The sequence below is a fragment of the Protomyctophum bolini genome (assembly GCF_963924005.1).
Source record: "Protomyctophum bolini genome assembly, chromosome: 17".
Classification (NCBI taxonomy): Eukaryota; Metazoa; Chordata; class Actinopteri; order Myctophiformes; family Myctophidae; genus Protomyctophum; species Protomyctophum bolini.
In genome coordinates, this window is record NC_137878.1 from 13,057,958 (window position 1) to 13,075,597 (window position 17,640).

Below are 17,640 nucleotides of genomic sequence, written 5' to 3' on the forward strand. Positions count from 1 at the left end.
AATCAATTGAGACGTGAGGCCAATTCTACAAATGCCACCTAAAACAGTGGTTCTCAAACGTTTTCGTAATTCCAAATTCCAACATTTTTCAAACAGTCATAAAATAAATAATTAAATGATACTAAAGGTGATTTTCCCGGTTGTAATGGCTTAAAACAAGATGTTATTCATTTACTACAATCTTCTCTCACAGATAATGACATCCTGGAGTGGAATTTGAAAATGAAAGCATTCTAAAATGCTGTATGATCTCTCAAATTCAAATTACAAGTTACATTAGAGTTACATGTCCACACCGTTCACCACCTTGTGACAATCTACAAGCTTGCAACGTGTCACAATCCTGTGAATTCTAAGCGTGTACATGTGCCGTTTTCACTATTATAGTAGGCTACAACAAAGTAAGAGACAAAGGGCTCCCCTAAACTTCTTTACGTTTTTGGAGAAAAAAATAATAATAGTTCAACTAGCCAATCTACATTGACACGTTGTGAGCTTGTAAACTGGCCATTTTAACTATTCAAAAATGTTTTGCAAAATAGTAAAAAAAAAGGCAAAGTTTAGGGATAAGGGGTTTAGCGGTGACGAAAATAGAGCCCAAAAGGGAATACCAAAAGCCCCGGTGCTTGGCCGTTTTTCCTCCCGGAATTTTCCCCAGTGAGGGGGATAACTTTGTAATATGCTATTGGCTGTTTGTATTCTTTTTGGAAAAGGTATTTTATTCCTGTGGAAAGGCTATATTATTTGACTTATATTTAACCTATAAACAATTTAGTATTATTTAGTATATGTAAGGTTTTGCCCCCTCAAATGGTACCTCGTCAGATAATCCCCACATATCCTACACTACACTACAACTTCTGTGAACAGACTTCACTGTAGTAGCTTTTCATACATTATATTTGTACTTAGGCTGTTCTGCTGTCATGAACGTTTATAGTTAGAGAAATTCAAAGTCCAGCCGTCTGATGTCCAGCCTCTCCCCACACCTCACTGGGGAAAATTCTGTGAGGAAAACAGAAACGGGGCAAGTAGTCGTTACCCCAAAAGGGCCCTTTTTGCCAGTGCTATTATAACCCTTATCCCTAAACTTCTTTGCCTTTTTTACTATTTTGAAAAACATTTATGAATAGTTAAAATCTACAAGCTCACATGTCGATGTAGTTTGGCTAGTTGAAATGCTTTCAAAATAGTAAAAAATAACACCTGTGTGAAGTGAGTGGTGCAACTCCATGTGGGGTCCCCGGAAGTTCCAGACCCACAGGACCACGGCGCCGGCCTGTTTTCGTGCTCATACCCACCCACCCACACACATAGCTCCGTAAGGGAGTGGTTGCACCACTATGAAATGAAAATACTAGTGATCATGAATAATTTGACCTGCCCTGCCAAAACAAGTCGACATTTCTTGACACAACCCGCAGGTTACAGGTCAACCTGCGCATTACTATTTGACCAGACCCTTCCAAAACGTTTTACAAAAATGGACCTGTATGTGCCATCACTGGCACATACAGTGGAAAAGGCTTTGCTACTTGATATGAATAAACATAACGTGTGATAAAATCACACAGAGGAAAAGCTACAACTGCAAACGACATGGGAAGAGTTTTTGAGCAAAGCGTTGAAAGGTCTGTGAAACTAAAGTTGGAAAAGGCTGCTCTCTGAAAGATACCTTGGACCATGTAGTGATACGCTCACTGACAACCATGCATATTTAAACATCCGTGGGTCGTTGAAATTAGAACATTCTAACATATTTTTTCATTCTTTTATTTTGTAAATAAAAATGTCTTCTCAACAACAAAAACATATATATAAAAAGGGGAAAAAAACAGAGGCCAACCGGGTGCTCACAGAAGACCAGGTCTGAGCACAAGAAAAAAGTAGCGAGAGGAAGTAAAGTTAAAAAATCAGGGTGAGACTTTTAATTCGTCTTCTACGCATGTTTTGAGTACTCGGATTTCCTCTTTTTTTTTATGTCAGTCGTTCTTCGATTTTTCTAAAATAGCAGACCTACAAGCTCGTAGCGTGCCACTTGGTGGCGAGATATGAGCTTGTAGATCTGCTATTTGGTGTTAGCATAACATAATGCTAACACCAAAAGGGGTTCCCCCCCAAAATGGAGGTTAGGGTTAACGTATCACCAAAGAATTCACATGGGAGAGGGGTCCTTTCAATGCAACAACAATAACAACACAATATTTTAAAACAAGAAAAACAAGTCAACAGACACACATTTGTCTGTTGAAAACAGTATCGATTCTTCTTCATCTTTCAGGCTGGGACTGACTGGGTCGCCTCAACACTGAAAGAAACAGTTGGATAATTAACAGTGGCTGAAAACACTTGAGCTTGTAGATCTGATATTTTGCTGTGAGTGACATGACAGGGTATAAATTAAGCAATAAACTGCATGTTTACAAACTATATTCAAGTTACATTCCTCCTATTTTATTCATCACTCAAAAAACAATACATAATAATACATCTATATATGCATGTCTATGATATTGTTGCTGTTGGGCAGACGCCTTGTATGTCCATATTTATTATCCTATATTTATATTTGTCCTTAGTTTTTTCATACATCCATGCCCTATTTTACACTTTGTCATATGACAGTTACTTTTGATGCTTTTGTGATGACAAAAAAAATAATTAAATAAATTATATTCATTCTCATCATCAATCATCATCATTCTCAAGGTGTGAAAAGACACCTGGCACCAAGCGTAGGATGCAGAAGGCGATTGCCGACCCCTCCCACCCTGCCAGCTCTCTTTTTGCACCCCTGCCCTCAGGTAAAAGACTATACGGTCTCTAAAGTGCAATACCTCCCGCTTTAAGAATAGCACTTATCCCGAGGCTGTTCGCCTCCTGAATGCTGACCCTCTTCTCACTCGCTTTGTAAGAAGGATGAAATGCGAGGAATTGCTATTAATTTACCATGAATTGTAACGTTGCATTCTTCCTATTTATTGGTCTCTCTCTCATGAATTGTAAGGTTTTGCATTCTTCTTATTTATTGGTCTCTCTCATATGATGTTTGTACTTTTGTATCTTTTTCTACCGTCCGTCTGAATATGTGATGTTGAATATGTGTCTATTTGTACGTCTGTTTTTAGAGCACCGAAACAAATTCCAATCAACTCTGTATTGAAGCTTGACATTACCAGGGATTTCGTGTGGCCAGTATTCCTCACAGGCAGGGCACCGTGGCTCCGCTCTTCCTTTAAAGTATCTGGCGACACATGGGTTGTGCATCTTCACATCACACGTAGGACTGTCACACGACTGGCACTGAAAGGAGGTCACGTTCGATTAGAGGAAAATAAAATCTCACGACTGAAACGTTTTGTCAGGCCTGGCCCAGGTCCTCATCTGTGATTTGTGGGAAAAGGCAGCATGAAAGTACTCGGTCCCCACCAATACAATTAGGACAATATTAAATATTCTTAAACAATTGCAGATTGAGGCTTTAACTTTTGAGAGAAATACCTGAGACAATTTAGATGCCTCTTACACAGGTACTTACTTTGATCAATTCAAAGACTATGTGTACAGTATGTCCACATCAAATACTTGAATCTTAAAATAACAAACAGAAAATAACGGATCTACAAGCTCACAACTTGACACATGAGCTTATAGATTGGCTATTGCTTCGATAGAAGACATGCGGCCTTGTATGGAATCCAAATGACAAAAATCAGTCGTGGTGACTGAGAACTTGAATCCATGGTCATATTCATACAAATATAAGACAAAAATGTTTCACACAAATCAACAATGTCTTCATAGGAGCCTGTACAGGAGTTTGATGAATCTCTGAAGATGCTATCACAGGTTCAATTTTCAAGGTTTCTTCATCTTGGGTACACAAATGTCGCTCACAGAAAATAGCAGACATACAGTACAAGCTCACAATGCGACATGATGTGAGCTTGTAAGACACCATCGTACGAGTAGGAATCAGCCTTAATTCCTTTCATCTCTCTTATTCCAACCTTGCATTTTTGTACTGTACGTCACTCTGGGTAAGATCACCTGATATTTCCCCATATGTTACTTTGCAAATATAAACTAAGCCATACAAAATGTGAACCACCTAACTAGAGTACAAGACAAGGCAGTGATGTACCTGCAAGACGATGTTGTGGCAGATTTGGCAAACTTTGACCTGGTCTTGATACATTGTACGGATGTAGGGTTCCATCTCTATAATGCATCTGGTGGACAAAGTGTAGAAACCCTGCCTCTAAATGAAGACAGAGAAAACAAACAAATCAATACAGAACAAAACAAGAAATGTCATCTAGTTGTCATTTGTAGAATCAGGTCTAAATGTGTTACTGTAATGCTATACTGTATATTGTATTAACATAGTAAAACCTCGCCCTATTCATTAAAATAACGTTTACACCGGATTCAGGCTTAGCAATGTCTGCGGTTAATGGTAGATTTTGAAAATCTTGTCCATGAGTCCGTTAACGAGTGAATTTTGCAAAACAGGAAAATTAAAAGAGGAAATTAACATTATTTTCAAACATTTTTTGCAGATATGTCCAGGTTATGTTATACACTATACAGCAGAAACGTAGAGAAAAGTAGAAACGCTTCATACAACACAAGCACCCTCTAGTGCAGTGGTTCGCAAACTTTTTTGCTCGAGACCCAAAAGAGAGATTTGATGTCTCCAACGGACACAAACAAGAGAAAATAGCCGATCTACTGTTGAACTGGGGACCATTGAACACGTTACAATGCATGTTGTTATTTTGAAAATAATTTTGAATTAGTTTCACTAAAATTGGGATTTGAAAGTCTTTTGAAAAAATAATTTCAAAAGATTTCAAAAACAAAATTTAGGAAACAAAAAATAAAGGGGTATTTGCTGTTATTATTTTGGGGAGGTTGTGACCTGAAAAGGCTGAGAACCCTTGCTCTAGCGCAGTGGTTCCCAAACCTTTTCATGTCAAGGACCACCAAATTGACACCAATTATCCTGCTGACTCCCATTTGAAAATATATGCCAGGGACCCCCATAAGATATATTTTTTACGGCTCCAGCAGTGATTCTTAACCCGTTTAATTTGAAGGACCCCCAGTTTGACATGAATTAGGCTAAACAGACTCTAATTTAATGGCATTTCTATCTCTGAGACACCAATTAATGGACCCGTTAGTACACTCTCTGAGTTACAGTCCCATAAGGGTCCATTTGGTTCCTAACTATCATTTAGCTGGAGACCCCCTGGAACTCTCTCTCAAGTACCCCTGGGAACCACTGCTCTACTGACAGAAACGACACATCATTGCGTCTTCGAACCTGACTGAGCCACTTGTCTTGTACGAGTCGACTCAGCAGGTGTTCTGTGTCACTCTTCTTCAGCTTCTTGGTCTGCATGCTGTCGGTGCTGTTCAGGATGTCAGTGGAAGAGGCCGTCCCATCATCAGATCCCACGATGAGGTCCATCTGAAACACATAACAACAAATGAATGATCTTATTTGGATCTGCACAAAAAAGCGCAATACACAATAAACACTGATCAGAAGAAAGTTACATTATGGTCAAACCAGATACCTGTACGACTGCTTCACAGAGGATTTTCTTTTCACACACACACAAAGTTTAGGGATAAGGGGTTTAGTGAAAATGGAGCCACTAGGGCTATATCTTACCCTTTATCCCTAAACTTATTTGCCATTTTTTACCATTTTACGTTTAAAACGTTTAAAATAGTAAAAATTGTCGATCTACAAGCTCACAACATATCAATGTAGATTTTTTTTTTAAGAGAAAAAAACGTAAACACAATGCACATGTAGTTCAAACTTCTCAAACTTCTCAAACTCTGTGAATATGTTTGAAATTTGCGAGGCATAACATTGTTATTAAGTATTATGCCACAACAAAAACTTTATAGCATGCAGATCAAAGTGCTTTACAGAGCAGTGGAGAAAAAAGAAAAGCAAAGGCATAAAACATTAAAATAATAGCAGTAATGCAATACAGCGAGGACACGAATAACTAAGGATTCTAACTAAAGATGTAACTCATGAAGTGTTGCGAGTAAATGTGTCCACAAGAATTGTGATGTTATTTTGCGAGCGTTCAACTCACCGTTTTCCTGAATAACTCCAGTTCATTGTCAGCGTAATCCGATGACATCCTTGTGAAGTCCGTGTCAGCCATGTTCACCTGGGAATCAAGTAAACACGCTGTCGGTCTTGGTGGCAAGTTCGTTTTCTATTTAAGATGGCCTAACATTATTATTATTTTCCAACGTGGGCTGTATTACTAATTACTTCCTTCAATGTTGAGTTTCACATGCTGGAATTACCATTTGATGAGGCCACACGTGATATACTGTATATGCTCCGTTTTAAATCAACAGGATTTCCCTGTCTAGGAGAATAAAGGCCAAGCTGAAAGACATTAGTCCTTTGAATGAATAGATAAAACATAAAAACTCGGGACCCCCACGTAGCTTCATTGCAGAAGTAGTGTTGGGGTATTGTGTGTCTAAAATATCTGTATCTCAATGTGGGGTCCCCAGTCCCAGATGCAGAGGAGACACCTTGTGAGTTTATAAATCTGATATTTTAAAAAACATTATTTTGAAATATCTTTGAAACATTTTAACAACAATATTTCTATGGGGGCCTCCGCGGGGTTTCCGCGACCAAATACTTCATTTATCTGAGGCTCCTTGACATGAAGGAGTTTGAGAACCACTGGTCCATTTAAACTACTGTGGTGCATTTAGATGAGTGACTCACCAGGGCATAATACTGCAGACCGTCCTCCTCAGACATTCCCTTTCTGATCTGCATGAACAGGGGCTTCAGCTGAGAGTTGACGATATCAATGAACTCATCCAGTCTGTCCTGAGAATAGGTTCCTGCAACATGCATCATGAAAGGTTTACTTGACCATTAGTTGTACAAAAAAAAAAGTGCGATTAGCATTGTTGCATACAATTGTGTAAATAAAAATGTCACTAAGCAGATGACAATGAACTTTAATATACAAAGAAATTACAGACATATTTAACCCATTTTGGACTGAGGCCGATTCTAAAAAGTCCTCTAAATCCTGAGCTAAGCTTTCTGAAAAACTTGTAAAAAAATGTATATAGCAGCATCAAAGTTAAAAGAAAATTGAATACTGTACATTAGACTCGCGTAGCCAGACAACTATTCCACAATCTCCGAATGCTATATAGTCTGGAACTATACAGCCCCCATGAGCAAGGAGTAAGGAAGCTGCCATTTCCGTTCACGGAAATATATTTTAAAATATCTATAATTTAATTTTTGTATTTTCTTTTCTGTTAAGCAACAAGCTACATATGCTTAGATGATTTCTATTCATATTAGAATAAATTCGCGCGACGGTAAAGACGAAACGGAAGTGGGGAGGAGGCTCAACTTCCGCTTTATCGCTTAGGGCCGATTAATACTCCTATTTTAGAGCTGAGTAAAAGTCGGTTCGGCGCTGTAGAGCCTACAATTTGACTTCATTTGAGGTTCGGGGGGGCGGGTACCGTCCTAAAGTCGTCTCTTCGGTGCTACTGAAAATTTCTGACGAGCCGAAATCATTTCGGCACTACAGCGCCGAAACAGTGGTAAAATAGTCCTTGACATGAAAATGTATAAGAACCACTGACATAGAAACATAGGTTTATCTGAAAAATGTCAGGATTTAGAAGACCTTTTCTTTTTAGAATCGTCCTCAGGTCAAAATGGGTTTAAGTATACATAATATAAATATACCACACCGTTGTGTGCCTCACAGCAGTGCTTATAGATCTTCCTCGCCTCCACCTCGTCGACCAAGCCATAGGACATCATAGTTTGCAGGAACCGTCGATGGTTGTCACCCATAGGCATAGGTCGCGCCATATCTGGACTGGCTGTGAGACAGAAAATAACAGTGGTTATACAATGGTCAACTTACAGATACAATATACATTCTTTACAGAATTTGATTTGTAAAAATTTAAACAAAATATTTCATTTTGAACTTTCACCACCACCGGCAGAGAGACCATCGTGGGACGACCACTAGTTCTCAACATGGGGTTCGGCTAACCAGAGAGGGCCTTGAGGGGGTTCTCCAGAGAAGTATTTAGAAAGCAAATGGACCTTAATTATTTTATTGCAATCTATGCTTATAAACGTACATATAAACTTAAGGGAGCAGACGAGCGGCATATCTATCTATGTGTACACTCTCAGAGATAAAGGGTCACCCCCTCCTCATTTATTTTCAGATTCCACAACTCCATGGCATATTTACCCCTAAAAACGCCTTACAAACAAGCCGTCAAGAGATTAGTATCTACTATAGGGTCCAATTTTCTGCTGCCCGTACTATGAGCTCTTTCGCTGGGAAAGACTGCTTTGTTTGATCCACTGGGGACATACAGTATGGTGCTGTCAGCTGTCTGTGTGTGTGTGTGTGTGTGTGTGTGTGTGTGTGTGTGTGTGTGTCCGTCCAGACTGGAGTAGTCAAAGTGTGTGTGGTGTGTGCGTTGTGTTCCATAGTTAATTAGTATTCCCTCTGCCCCTCCCCTTACTATACATTCTCTCTCTCTCTCTCTTTCTCTCTCTCTAGGAGAAGTCAGAAGATGTCCAAATATACACGATTAACGAATCGCTTAATTTAGGCTTGTTTTCATAGACCAGTTTGTTTCTCTCTGTGAATTTCTGTGAAATTTGTGATTACAAATGATATTAAATGGAAGTCCGCCGTGGGCAAGTGCATATCAAACTGGGGGAACGCCCACCATTCACTGCAAAGGCTTGAGAATCAAAATAGTCTAATCACAATTCCACTGCTGCAGTCGAATTACTTAGCGTTACAAATAAATAGCCACGTTGAAATTACATTTGTAATTGGTTCATTGTCTTGGAAAATGCTCTAGACTTATTAGATTCATATTCTCCTCAGTGTCTAGTGTCCACACAGTGTCAGATTCATCACTGAGGCGGCTACCAGGAAGTTTTTAGCAACGCACTTGCTGCTAGCATGCTTGCTAACCTTCATCTTCATAAAACAAACCGAAATGTTTCGTTAGGTTGATACCAGTTAGTTACAGTAGCTATATAGTAGTTCCCAGGACTTGAGTCGGTGGTTTCTGTGATGAATTTTACTCACTTTCCCTCGCTTTGTCCAACTTCATCAGCCTGCAAGATGGAGCAACAGTGAACGCGGTGCAGCAGCAGCACGCGCGCCTTCCTCCACAAACATGCAATACACACAAACGTGTGCCCTATCAAATTCAGTGACCGGTGGGGGGCGCGGTTGTGCAATTTCTGCAATAAACCTCAAAATATTGGAATAGAACTCAGTCAGAGGCTAGCCATCTAAATGCTCTGGGGATGTCTGCAGGGTCAGTTAAACTCTGTGATATGACATAGGCCTATGAGGTCAGCTCTGTTGGGTGTATAGTAATCGCTCAAGAACAGATTCGAGCTCTGCGAAGGTAGGAACTAGTAACTAAATTGGTCAAATAATTTAGGTTTTTTTTGAGGGGCGCAAGCTATGATGTTCACTTTGCTCAGCTTTGTGTGTCTGTCTACTACGGCAATGATTTGATTGGCTGAGCACTGAAAGTGATGTATGATGATGACGTATGACTTCACACAAGTGTGATTTTTTTTTGTTTTATTTTTTTTGTTAGAATTTAGTAAATTGATGTCCTTGCAGAGTAGATTGCTGCATTTTTTTTCAGGAAAGTCACACTTGTCATCATACATCATCATCATCCATAACATTCCGTGCTCAGCCAATCAAATCATCACATACTGTGTGTAACATTGCGCGGAAGCGGGGATTGAACCCAGGGATCCCACTTGCCAGACCAACGCGCAACCTACCGCCAATAGGGCCAATTGGCAGGGCTGGTTCTTGGCTGGGGGCTACATATGGTACAAGCGTCCCTCAAAACACATGGCATATAGGCCAAGGAAGTACCTCCATTTTATTATGACGGTCTCAGAGCCATCTAATAGAAGAGTTACGATATTGAGGGGGCAGAAACCAAGCGCTCGAGCGCTGTTCATGCAGCCTGAACTGAGACAAGCTGAAGTTGGAAATACATTGTTTTCAACGAGGGCGGCGCAAACAAGAGCTATTTTAAGCATGTGTGCAACATGACAACTGTTTTAAAGTATTGACAACTAAAGTCTCTTTAATGTTGTACTATTACTACAAAACAATTTCAAATATAAGGATTTAACATCATTAAAGCTGAGCTGTTGCATGAATGAGTCCAATGCATTTCTGCCTACTTCCGGTCCAGCCCAGTTGGTTGTCCCCATTCTCAATAGAAGTCTATGTAGGAGGCCATTTGACTGGCCCCATGAAGTGAACGCAGTTTGCGTAACCGTCTATATCTAAGGCTCTGGGCGGTCTGAAAGGCCTGAAACTTTGTCCAAATAAGGAGTCATAAGTCATAGTGCCAGATCCACATAGAAGCCTGCCCAAGTCATCTTGACATACTGACCGCTACATGCATTCAGTTCCATTTAATTATGTAAATGTGTGTGCAGTAGAAAAGAATGTCCAATGTTCAAGAGCGTATAGTTTGTGTTGTAGTGTGACGTCAGACCAAAGCTTTGCCAAACCAATATAAGTGAGTCGATGCAGAGGGACAGGGAGACAGAGAGATACGGTGAATGAATGGCGGTGAATTGAAAAGATGAAGACAAAGATTGTCAGAGAGACAGACAAAGAGAGTGAGACGTTAAAGGTAATGTACCGTGGTTGCTTTTAGACAACCACACTAATAACAAGGACGGTGACACAGTCAAAGACATACAAAAGAAAAACAGCAAAACTGGATTTCTCTTTTGGTTTATGACCTCCATGAGCCTGACTTTGGCTGCCAATAGTTTGGGACAGAATGTCTTTCTTGCTCATTTGCTTATTCACAGTTTTGCTGCCAATCCTAATTTCTGTCTTTATCAGGTGGTATATATGTTATTTTGTAATCGTATCATGGTTCCAGAATGCATTAAATGCTGAAGTGGAGATCGAATCGGTAGGGACGTGGCCTTTGACCGAGATCCGTGGAATTAGGATCCAGTTTCATCCCCATCACACACTGGAAATTGACAGAATTTGGATTTCAAGTAAACTTTTGAACCAAGACTTGCAAAGGTACTTGGTATTTTGTGTTGGCAAAACCAGAGTAACGTTTGATGTGCAGGTGCCACTTAGACCTCTTGTGAAGAAGAGCAAGTCAGGAGAAGTACCCAAAACCCTACTGTTTCTTTCAAGGCTGCTGTCAATCCACATTGACTCTATCAATGTGAAGCTGCTGAACTTCACCCCGTCAAAATATCTGTGGCACATTACGATCAAAGGAATTACCATGTTACTTGACCACCGGAGTAAAAGGTTGGCATGGGACCTTTCCATGGGGCAGCTAAACAGTAAAGTGCTTAAAAGGAATGGATCAGACATATCGGTATGTCTTGCTAAAGTGTCCCTGAGCCTACTGCTTTCTGGAGATGTGAGCTTGCCAGAACTGAAGCCAGGATGTCTCTCCCTGTCCATGAAGAGTCTTACAGCAGAATTGCACGAGGACCTCTTCCTCAGAGAGGTTTTGTTACCCTCACCATTCTCAAAGAGCATACACAATGCATCTGTTGGTGAAAGCTTTGAGTTCATCCAAGATAAAGCTGTGGAACAGTGGCATCAGCTGAATCCCCAGAATGTCAATGTGGAATTTGAGAACACCAATATAACACTGTCAATGCACAGCCAAGAAAGATACATAAATTGGACACTGAAGTCTCTGACGTTGGCCTATGGGCGTGAGAGCGAGCAGCTTCTTTTTCTCTGTGCTGCTAGTAGCCTGGAACTCCTTATAGAAAATACACTTCTCTCTCAGAGTAGACAAAGAATATTTTTCCTGAACACCATCAGGACAGACCTGCAGGTAAACTCAATAGATATCGTGGGGTCAGTCACAGTCAACACCTGCATCCTCCACTACCGTCACCAGGACTTCTCTGGTTGGTTGGACCTACTTCCATGGGAACAGGTCATTCACAGGACAGCAGTGCACAGAAAGAGTTGTTTCCCTCACCTGCATGCCCCTGTGATGATCAGGTCCTCTGTGTCCAAAATCAGTGTTTCTGTTCAGCTAGCAGATGCCACACCATTTTCCCTGGGATTCATATCAGCCAGTGGAGAACTGCAGCATCTGCTGGGTGATATTAAAATGAAGGGCATCTCCATGGACCACTTCTGGTGGAGGGTGGGCCAGGATTCACATATTCAACAGGCACCTCACCCACCTGGGAAACACGTGTGGGGAGAAGCACTTATCCTAGACTCCCTCAGTCTTCAGGGAAGTTTCAACAGACCCCACATGGAGTCTGGCAGCCATGCTGCCAGTCTAAGCGTGCAGTTCACTTTGAAGGGATTCCAAGTGGAGCTCTCGGAGACCTACACGCTGTGCCTGTCACGCCTGCTGTCCCTCTTCAGGCTGCCCAGTGACAATAAGAGTACAGAACAATCAGTCTCAGTGTTTTTGCTCTGTTTCTGCTCTCTCAAAATGAATTGTTGTCTGGATGATGTCAATGTGTTCGCATATTCTAATCTGGCAAGTGCTGTGTCTTTACGGCTTGACACGATTAGGGTCCAGTGTACTGGGGAGAATTCTAGATTATCTCTACAGGGTGTTAGTTTGTCGCTGCTGAAGACACTCACAGAAAATATGGAGACTTGTTACCCGGCCTCGCAAACCTCAAAACCTGTTCTCCAACTTACCGCCATAGCCTTCGATCATAACATTAACATGTGGACTTTAGAGGTTCAATGTGAAGAGGAGGAGCTCAGTGTGGAGTGGACACCATCTGACCATATGTTCTTGTACCGGTTTGTGACCGAAGCATGTTCCTGGTGGATTATGCTTCGTGCAGAAAAGGGGGCGGATGATCCAGTCAAACTGACGGCAAGTGAAACGTCTTCAGGCCAAGACCTGTGTGTGTGTGTCTATCTCGGTCGCACACACCTGAGGGCCCACCTGAGTGAGTTAAACTACATCATCCTGCACACGCAAGCCCTCTCCCTCTCAATGAATGCCAGCTCCATCAGCATGCACTCATCTCACCTGTACCTCAACTTTGATGGCAATGATATATTCTCTTTCAGAGAGCTCGAACTCAAGACACACCAGGAGCCACCAGCAGACATTCAGATGCACAGGGACCCCTTCCCTTTCCTTACCACCCCACAGAACCGCGTCTGGGTCTTCACCTGCCCAAGCTTGGCTGTAGAGTTTCCGTACAAGTACAACTTCTCTGACACATTTGACAAGGCCATCAGTGTGCAGAAGTGGCTGAAGACCATGGACAGCTCAACAAACCCATCGGCCATCATCCAACACCTGCCACCTGATCTAGTTTTCAGAATCAGCCAGTTGTCCTTTGTCCTCCTGGACAACATATTCGAGACTAAGCTGCATGACAACTACGAGCTCATGAAGGATGAGAGCACGGAGACCCCCATGCGGCAGCATCTGCTGGACAAGGAGGTACGCAAGCAGCACGGGCAACTGCTGCCTGCAAGTACAATCAAAGAGGTGTACACATTGCTGGACAAGGAGAAAATTGAGGTCTACATTAAACGCTCACGCCTTCTCCATGCCAACACGCCCATGAGGAAGTCCCTCCTAGACTGGAAGGTGTCAGAACTGGAGCTGGTGGTCCTGGCTGACAACTCACTCCATGGGCCAGAGAAAGTGAGGCAGCAGCTGAGGGACATCGATGGGACCAGTCCCTTCCCCAGAGAGGGACTCCCTTTGGTGGTCCACTGGTGTCGTTTTGTCAAGTTCAAACTCAGCACCTTTATGGTGGCAATTCGGGACTACCCACGCAACCTGTTTGAGAGCCGAGATTGGGAGCTGTCCGGACGTCTAATTGCCGCACAGCAGGATGGACACGGACAGACTTATTACAAAGACGTTTTGTCGCTTGGCTCACCCGGGGGAGATGTGCCAGTCAACAGAAATGTACTTCCACTCAAGTTCTACCACGACTTCAAATCTAACATATCACTATACACTATTGTATGGGGACCATGTTGGCACCCTGCCTTTGCTTTGATCTGTCAGGTGCTTCAGATGCTGACAAAACCCACAAAGGATCCTTCACCTCCCCTGGCCTGGTGGGACAAAATACGTTTTCGGCTGCATGGACGATGGGTAATGGATATCGATCATTTCAACTTCCACCAGCTGGCTACAAAGGACCCATACAATACAACTGAAAACATCCACTGGGAATATAATAAGTTCAACTTTGCCTGGAACCCGGAAAAGGAACCTGGAAAGATTACTTTCAAAGGGGACTTGGATATGAATGTCAGGACAGCCTCAAAGTATGACGATATCTGTTTCCTACACCTGCCCAATCTATACATTACCATCAAATTGGAATGGCTCTGCCAAGGTAATGCCAACCCCCATGACCATCATGCTGTAATGCTCTGCTGTGCAGAGAATGTTACAGGAAACTGTCATGACTCCTACAGTGCCTTCCGTTCTGAGAACCTCAACCTTGACATCTCCATGGACCTTAACCAACACTGTGGTACAGAGCCTTATCAGCCCATGATCCTCCTGTACAGCAGCACACTGCAATGGATGCAGAATTTCTCGGCCACTTGGACCAGTGTTTCTTGGCCGATCTGCAGGGGCAAGCTATTCCACAACTTTGCGCTCCCTGGGAAGAGGTTAAATCAACATTACAAGCAGTTATCCTTCAAGGCTGCCTTCCATCAACTACAAGTCCGTTACCAGGCCTCCCCTGCCCAGCAGAATGGTATCCAGGTGGAGTGCAAGAAAGGACATGTCTTCAGCACAGGAGCACAGACACTTGTCTCACCGGCTAGTACTGTGATAAGAAGACCAATCTCGGAGTGGAAATTGACCCAGATGGTTAGCAAACTATCAGAGCTAACTGTCCACCTGATGGCCTCCACCTCAGATGAAATGGCTGACCGCCATATGAATGCCAAGGTGAACAGGCCTCACCTGCTCAGTCTGTCCTCACTGAGCTACCATCGAGCTACGACGGACTACATACACAAGCTGTGCTTGGTGGACTTGCGTGCCTCCTGGACCACCACAAATAGGAACATAGCCATTGGGCTCTTTGATAACTATAGAAATGTGGCCCTGTTGAAGCGGAACCTCTCCACAAAAGCTCTGAACAGTCTGTGGATAGACACTCAGTTGCAGGCCAAGAAGCTCAAATGTTCCAAGGGGCTAGAGGGGGCTCCTACCACAGCCCCCACTAACTCCACCCTTGAGGAGCAGACTGATAAGCTTGTGGTATCCTCCGAAGAGAACTCTGGTGTGAGCGACCAGCGGTGTGGCACCGCAGCCTCTCAGACTGATGATATTTATAAGCACAACTGGCTCATCGAGTTGGTCAACTGTCAGATGATGTTACGTGGTACAGAGACGGCAGGCGTCGTACTGACTTCTGCAGCCAATGCACGGCTGTATCAGTGTGAGCATCAAACAGCCTGGTACAGTGACACTCTCAAGCAGAAGACCAAATGGACTTGCGAGCTGAAAGACATGCAGTACTTTGCCACTATGGAACGAAACCCTTCCAAACACGAGGAAAGGCAGCTGTGGTTAGAGGTGAAGAACATAGAGAAGCACAGGCAGCATAACCTGGGCTCTGTGCTAGAGTTGATGGATAGTGGCCAGGCTGTGCGAGGAATAGTCAACACCACCACAGACTGGAACCAGCCATCCCAAATGGGGAAGACTCAGCAGTTGCAGCGTATAATCTCCCGCTGTAACTGCAGTATGGAATACATCAGCTACAGCCATGACATTGACCCAGAGCTGGCCACGCAGATTAAGCCACCAGAGTTACCGAATAAGCATGAGAAGGCAGACAAAAAACAGGCCAGGGCTGTGGACACCATCACCCTCACTCATGAAGACAAACTAGAGATCTCCACTAACCCATTCCAGTATGCTATGATCCTGGATATATTCAACAACCTGTTGCTGCCCGTCGAACCCAAACGAAAGGAGCACAGTGAGAAGGAGCAACGTGTCCGTTTCCAGTTGAACATCTCCAATAACCATGAGGAGCAGCGTAGCAGCATCTTGCATCTCCAGGTGGAGGTCAGGCAGCACATTGCTCGAATCAGATCCCTGGAGAAAAAGATTTACTCCAACATCAGGGCCCAGTCTGAGGAGCTGGTAGAGAACAATGTGATGCTGCAGAACCAGCTCGATGAGGAGAAAAACGACATGCAAAAGAAGAGCGAAGAACTCAACATCCGCATCAGGTGTTTTAAGGACTTCCAGCTTCAGCTGGCACATAAATTGGAGCTGCCAAAAAACCCAGAGGATGTCAGTGTGGTGAGGAGAACTGTGATAAACTTAGACCAGGCTCACTGGTGTTTAACTGAGGATGATGGCCAGCTTGGCATTGCAGAGCTTGAACTAAAGAGTTTCATGTACAGAAAGTTGAACATGTCTGATGACAAAGCAGAGCATCTCCTGGAACTGGGTCCGTTCACAATGAACAACCTGTTGCCCAATGCTACATATAAGGATAAGGTAGTGCTTCGTCCTCAGAGTCCTTGTCTGTCAGGGACAGACAAGTTTGCTATGCGAATATACACGAAAGTGTGTGTGGTGGGTATCTCTGTCAATGAACATTTTGAGGTGAACGTGGTTCCTCTCACCATCCAAGTATCACAGAAGTTCTACAAAAAGATGATGGGATTTTTCTTCCCTGGAAAAAATGTTGAGGAGGAGGAAGTTGGCGATGAGGAGTCCCGAAAACATGCAGAGCATCCTGTTGATGACTTTGATAAGATGAAGGAACGGGCTGCCATGAACAATTCCTTCATCTACATTAAGATCCCTAAAGTGCCGCTCTGTGTCAATTACAAATGGTATAATGACCAGAATCTAGTTCTGCCTGGTCTGGAGTACTTCAACAAGACCTGGACCTGGCTAGACTTTGCCAAGACTGTGAAGAAGGACAGTGTGAGTGAACTCCGTAAACAGTTCATTTTTAATAAACTACCACTACGTTTACCTGCTTCTAGTTCTGAACGGGCGGACAATAGGAAGGCCAACCTCCTCGGCGTCAGCACGACTGACAAGAATTCTAACAAGAAGAGGCGGAACACCGGGAGGTAGCACAGTTGCTCAGAAATCATAAGATTACCCGCTCCTGAAGAGCAGTCTGGTGCCTTGCATGGTTTCTGCCGTCGGTATGTGAATGGGTAAATGTAATGCATATTTAAAAAAAATCTTTTCATAAAGGTGATGTTAATGCACCATTTACAATTCATTGACATACACACGCGCATTCCACAAATTTCATACCTTTACCTCAACAAAGGGAGCCACGTCTACACATGTTTTTTTTTAAATTATTAACAGCGACCACTGTCTTTGCCATTTTGAAATCCCACCCAGAAATGTTGATATTGCAGTGTTGAATACTGAGTTATTGGACGGATGAAATAGACAGGTCCATCATAGACTTCAGTACTATGATGTCGGACATCTCCATATTTGGGAACAAGTTTCAGCCCAAGCCACTTGTCCGAAACACCAGTCCTA

The 17,640-nt window shown here is 42.8% G+C and overlaps 2 protein-coding genes across 2 annotated transcripts; one reads left to right on the forward strand and one right to left on the reverse strand.

The window, feature by feature from the left end:
• Positions 1–1,757: 1,757 nt before the first annotated feature.
• Positions 1,758–9,252, reverse strand: nsmce1 (NSE1 homolog, SMC5-SMC6 complex component). The gene is made up of 8 exons (XM_080786951.1): positions 9,171–9,252; positions 7,789–7,923; positions 6,788–6,909; positions 6,129–6,206; positions 5,333–5,479; positions 4,145–4,261; positions 3,177–3,303; positions 1,758–2,308 (listed from the first exon to the last, which is right to left on the reverse strand). The coding sequence occupies exons 1-8, from the start codon at positions 9,193–9,195 to the stop codon at positions 2,271–2,273; spliced, it is 789 nt and encodes a 262-aa protein (XP_080643077.1). The 5' UTR covers positions 9,196–9,252; the 3' UTR covers positions 1,758–2,270.
• A 1,464-nt stretch (positions 9,253–10,716) lies between these two features.
• Positions 10,717–17,211, forward strand: LOC308331604 (bridge-like lipid transfer protein family member 2; the record flags this gene model as incomplete). Its single annotated transcript, XM_080787089.1, has 2 exons — positions 10,717–10,767; positions 11,026–17,211. The coding sequence occupies 2 exons, from the start codon at positions 10,717–10,719 to the stop codon at positions 17,209–17,211; spliced, it is 6,237 nt and encodes a 2,078-aa protein (XP_080643215.1).
• Between the last annotated feature and the right edge of the window lie 429 nt (positions 17,212–17,640).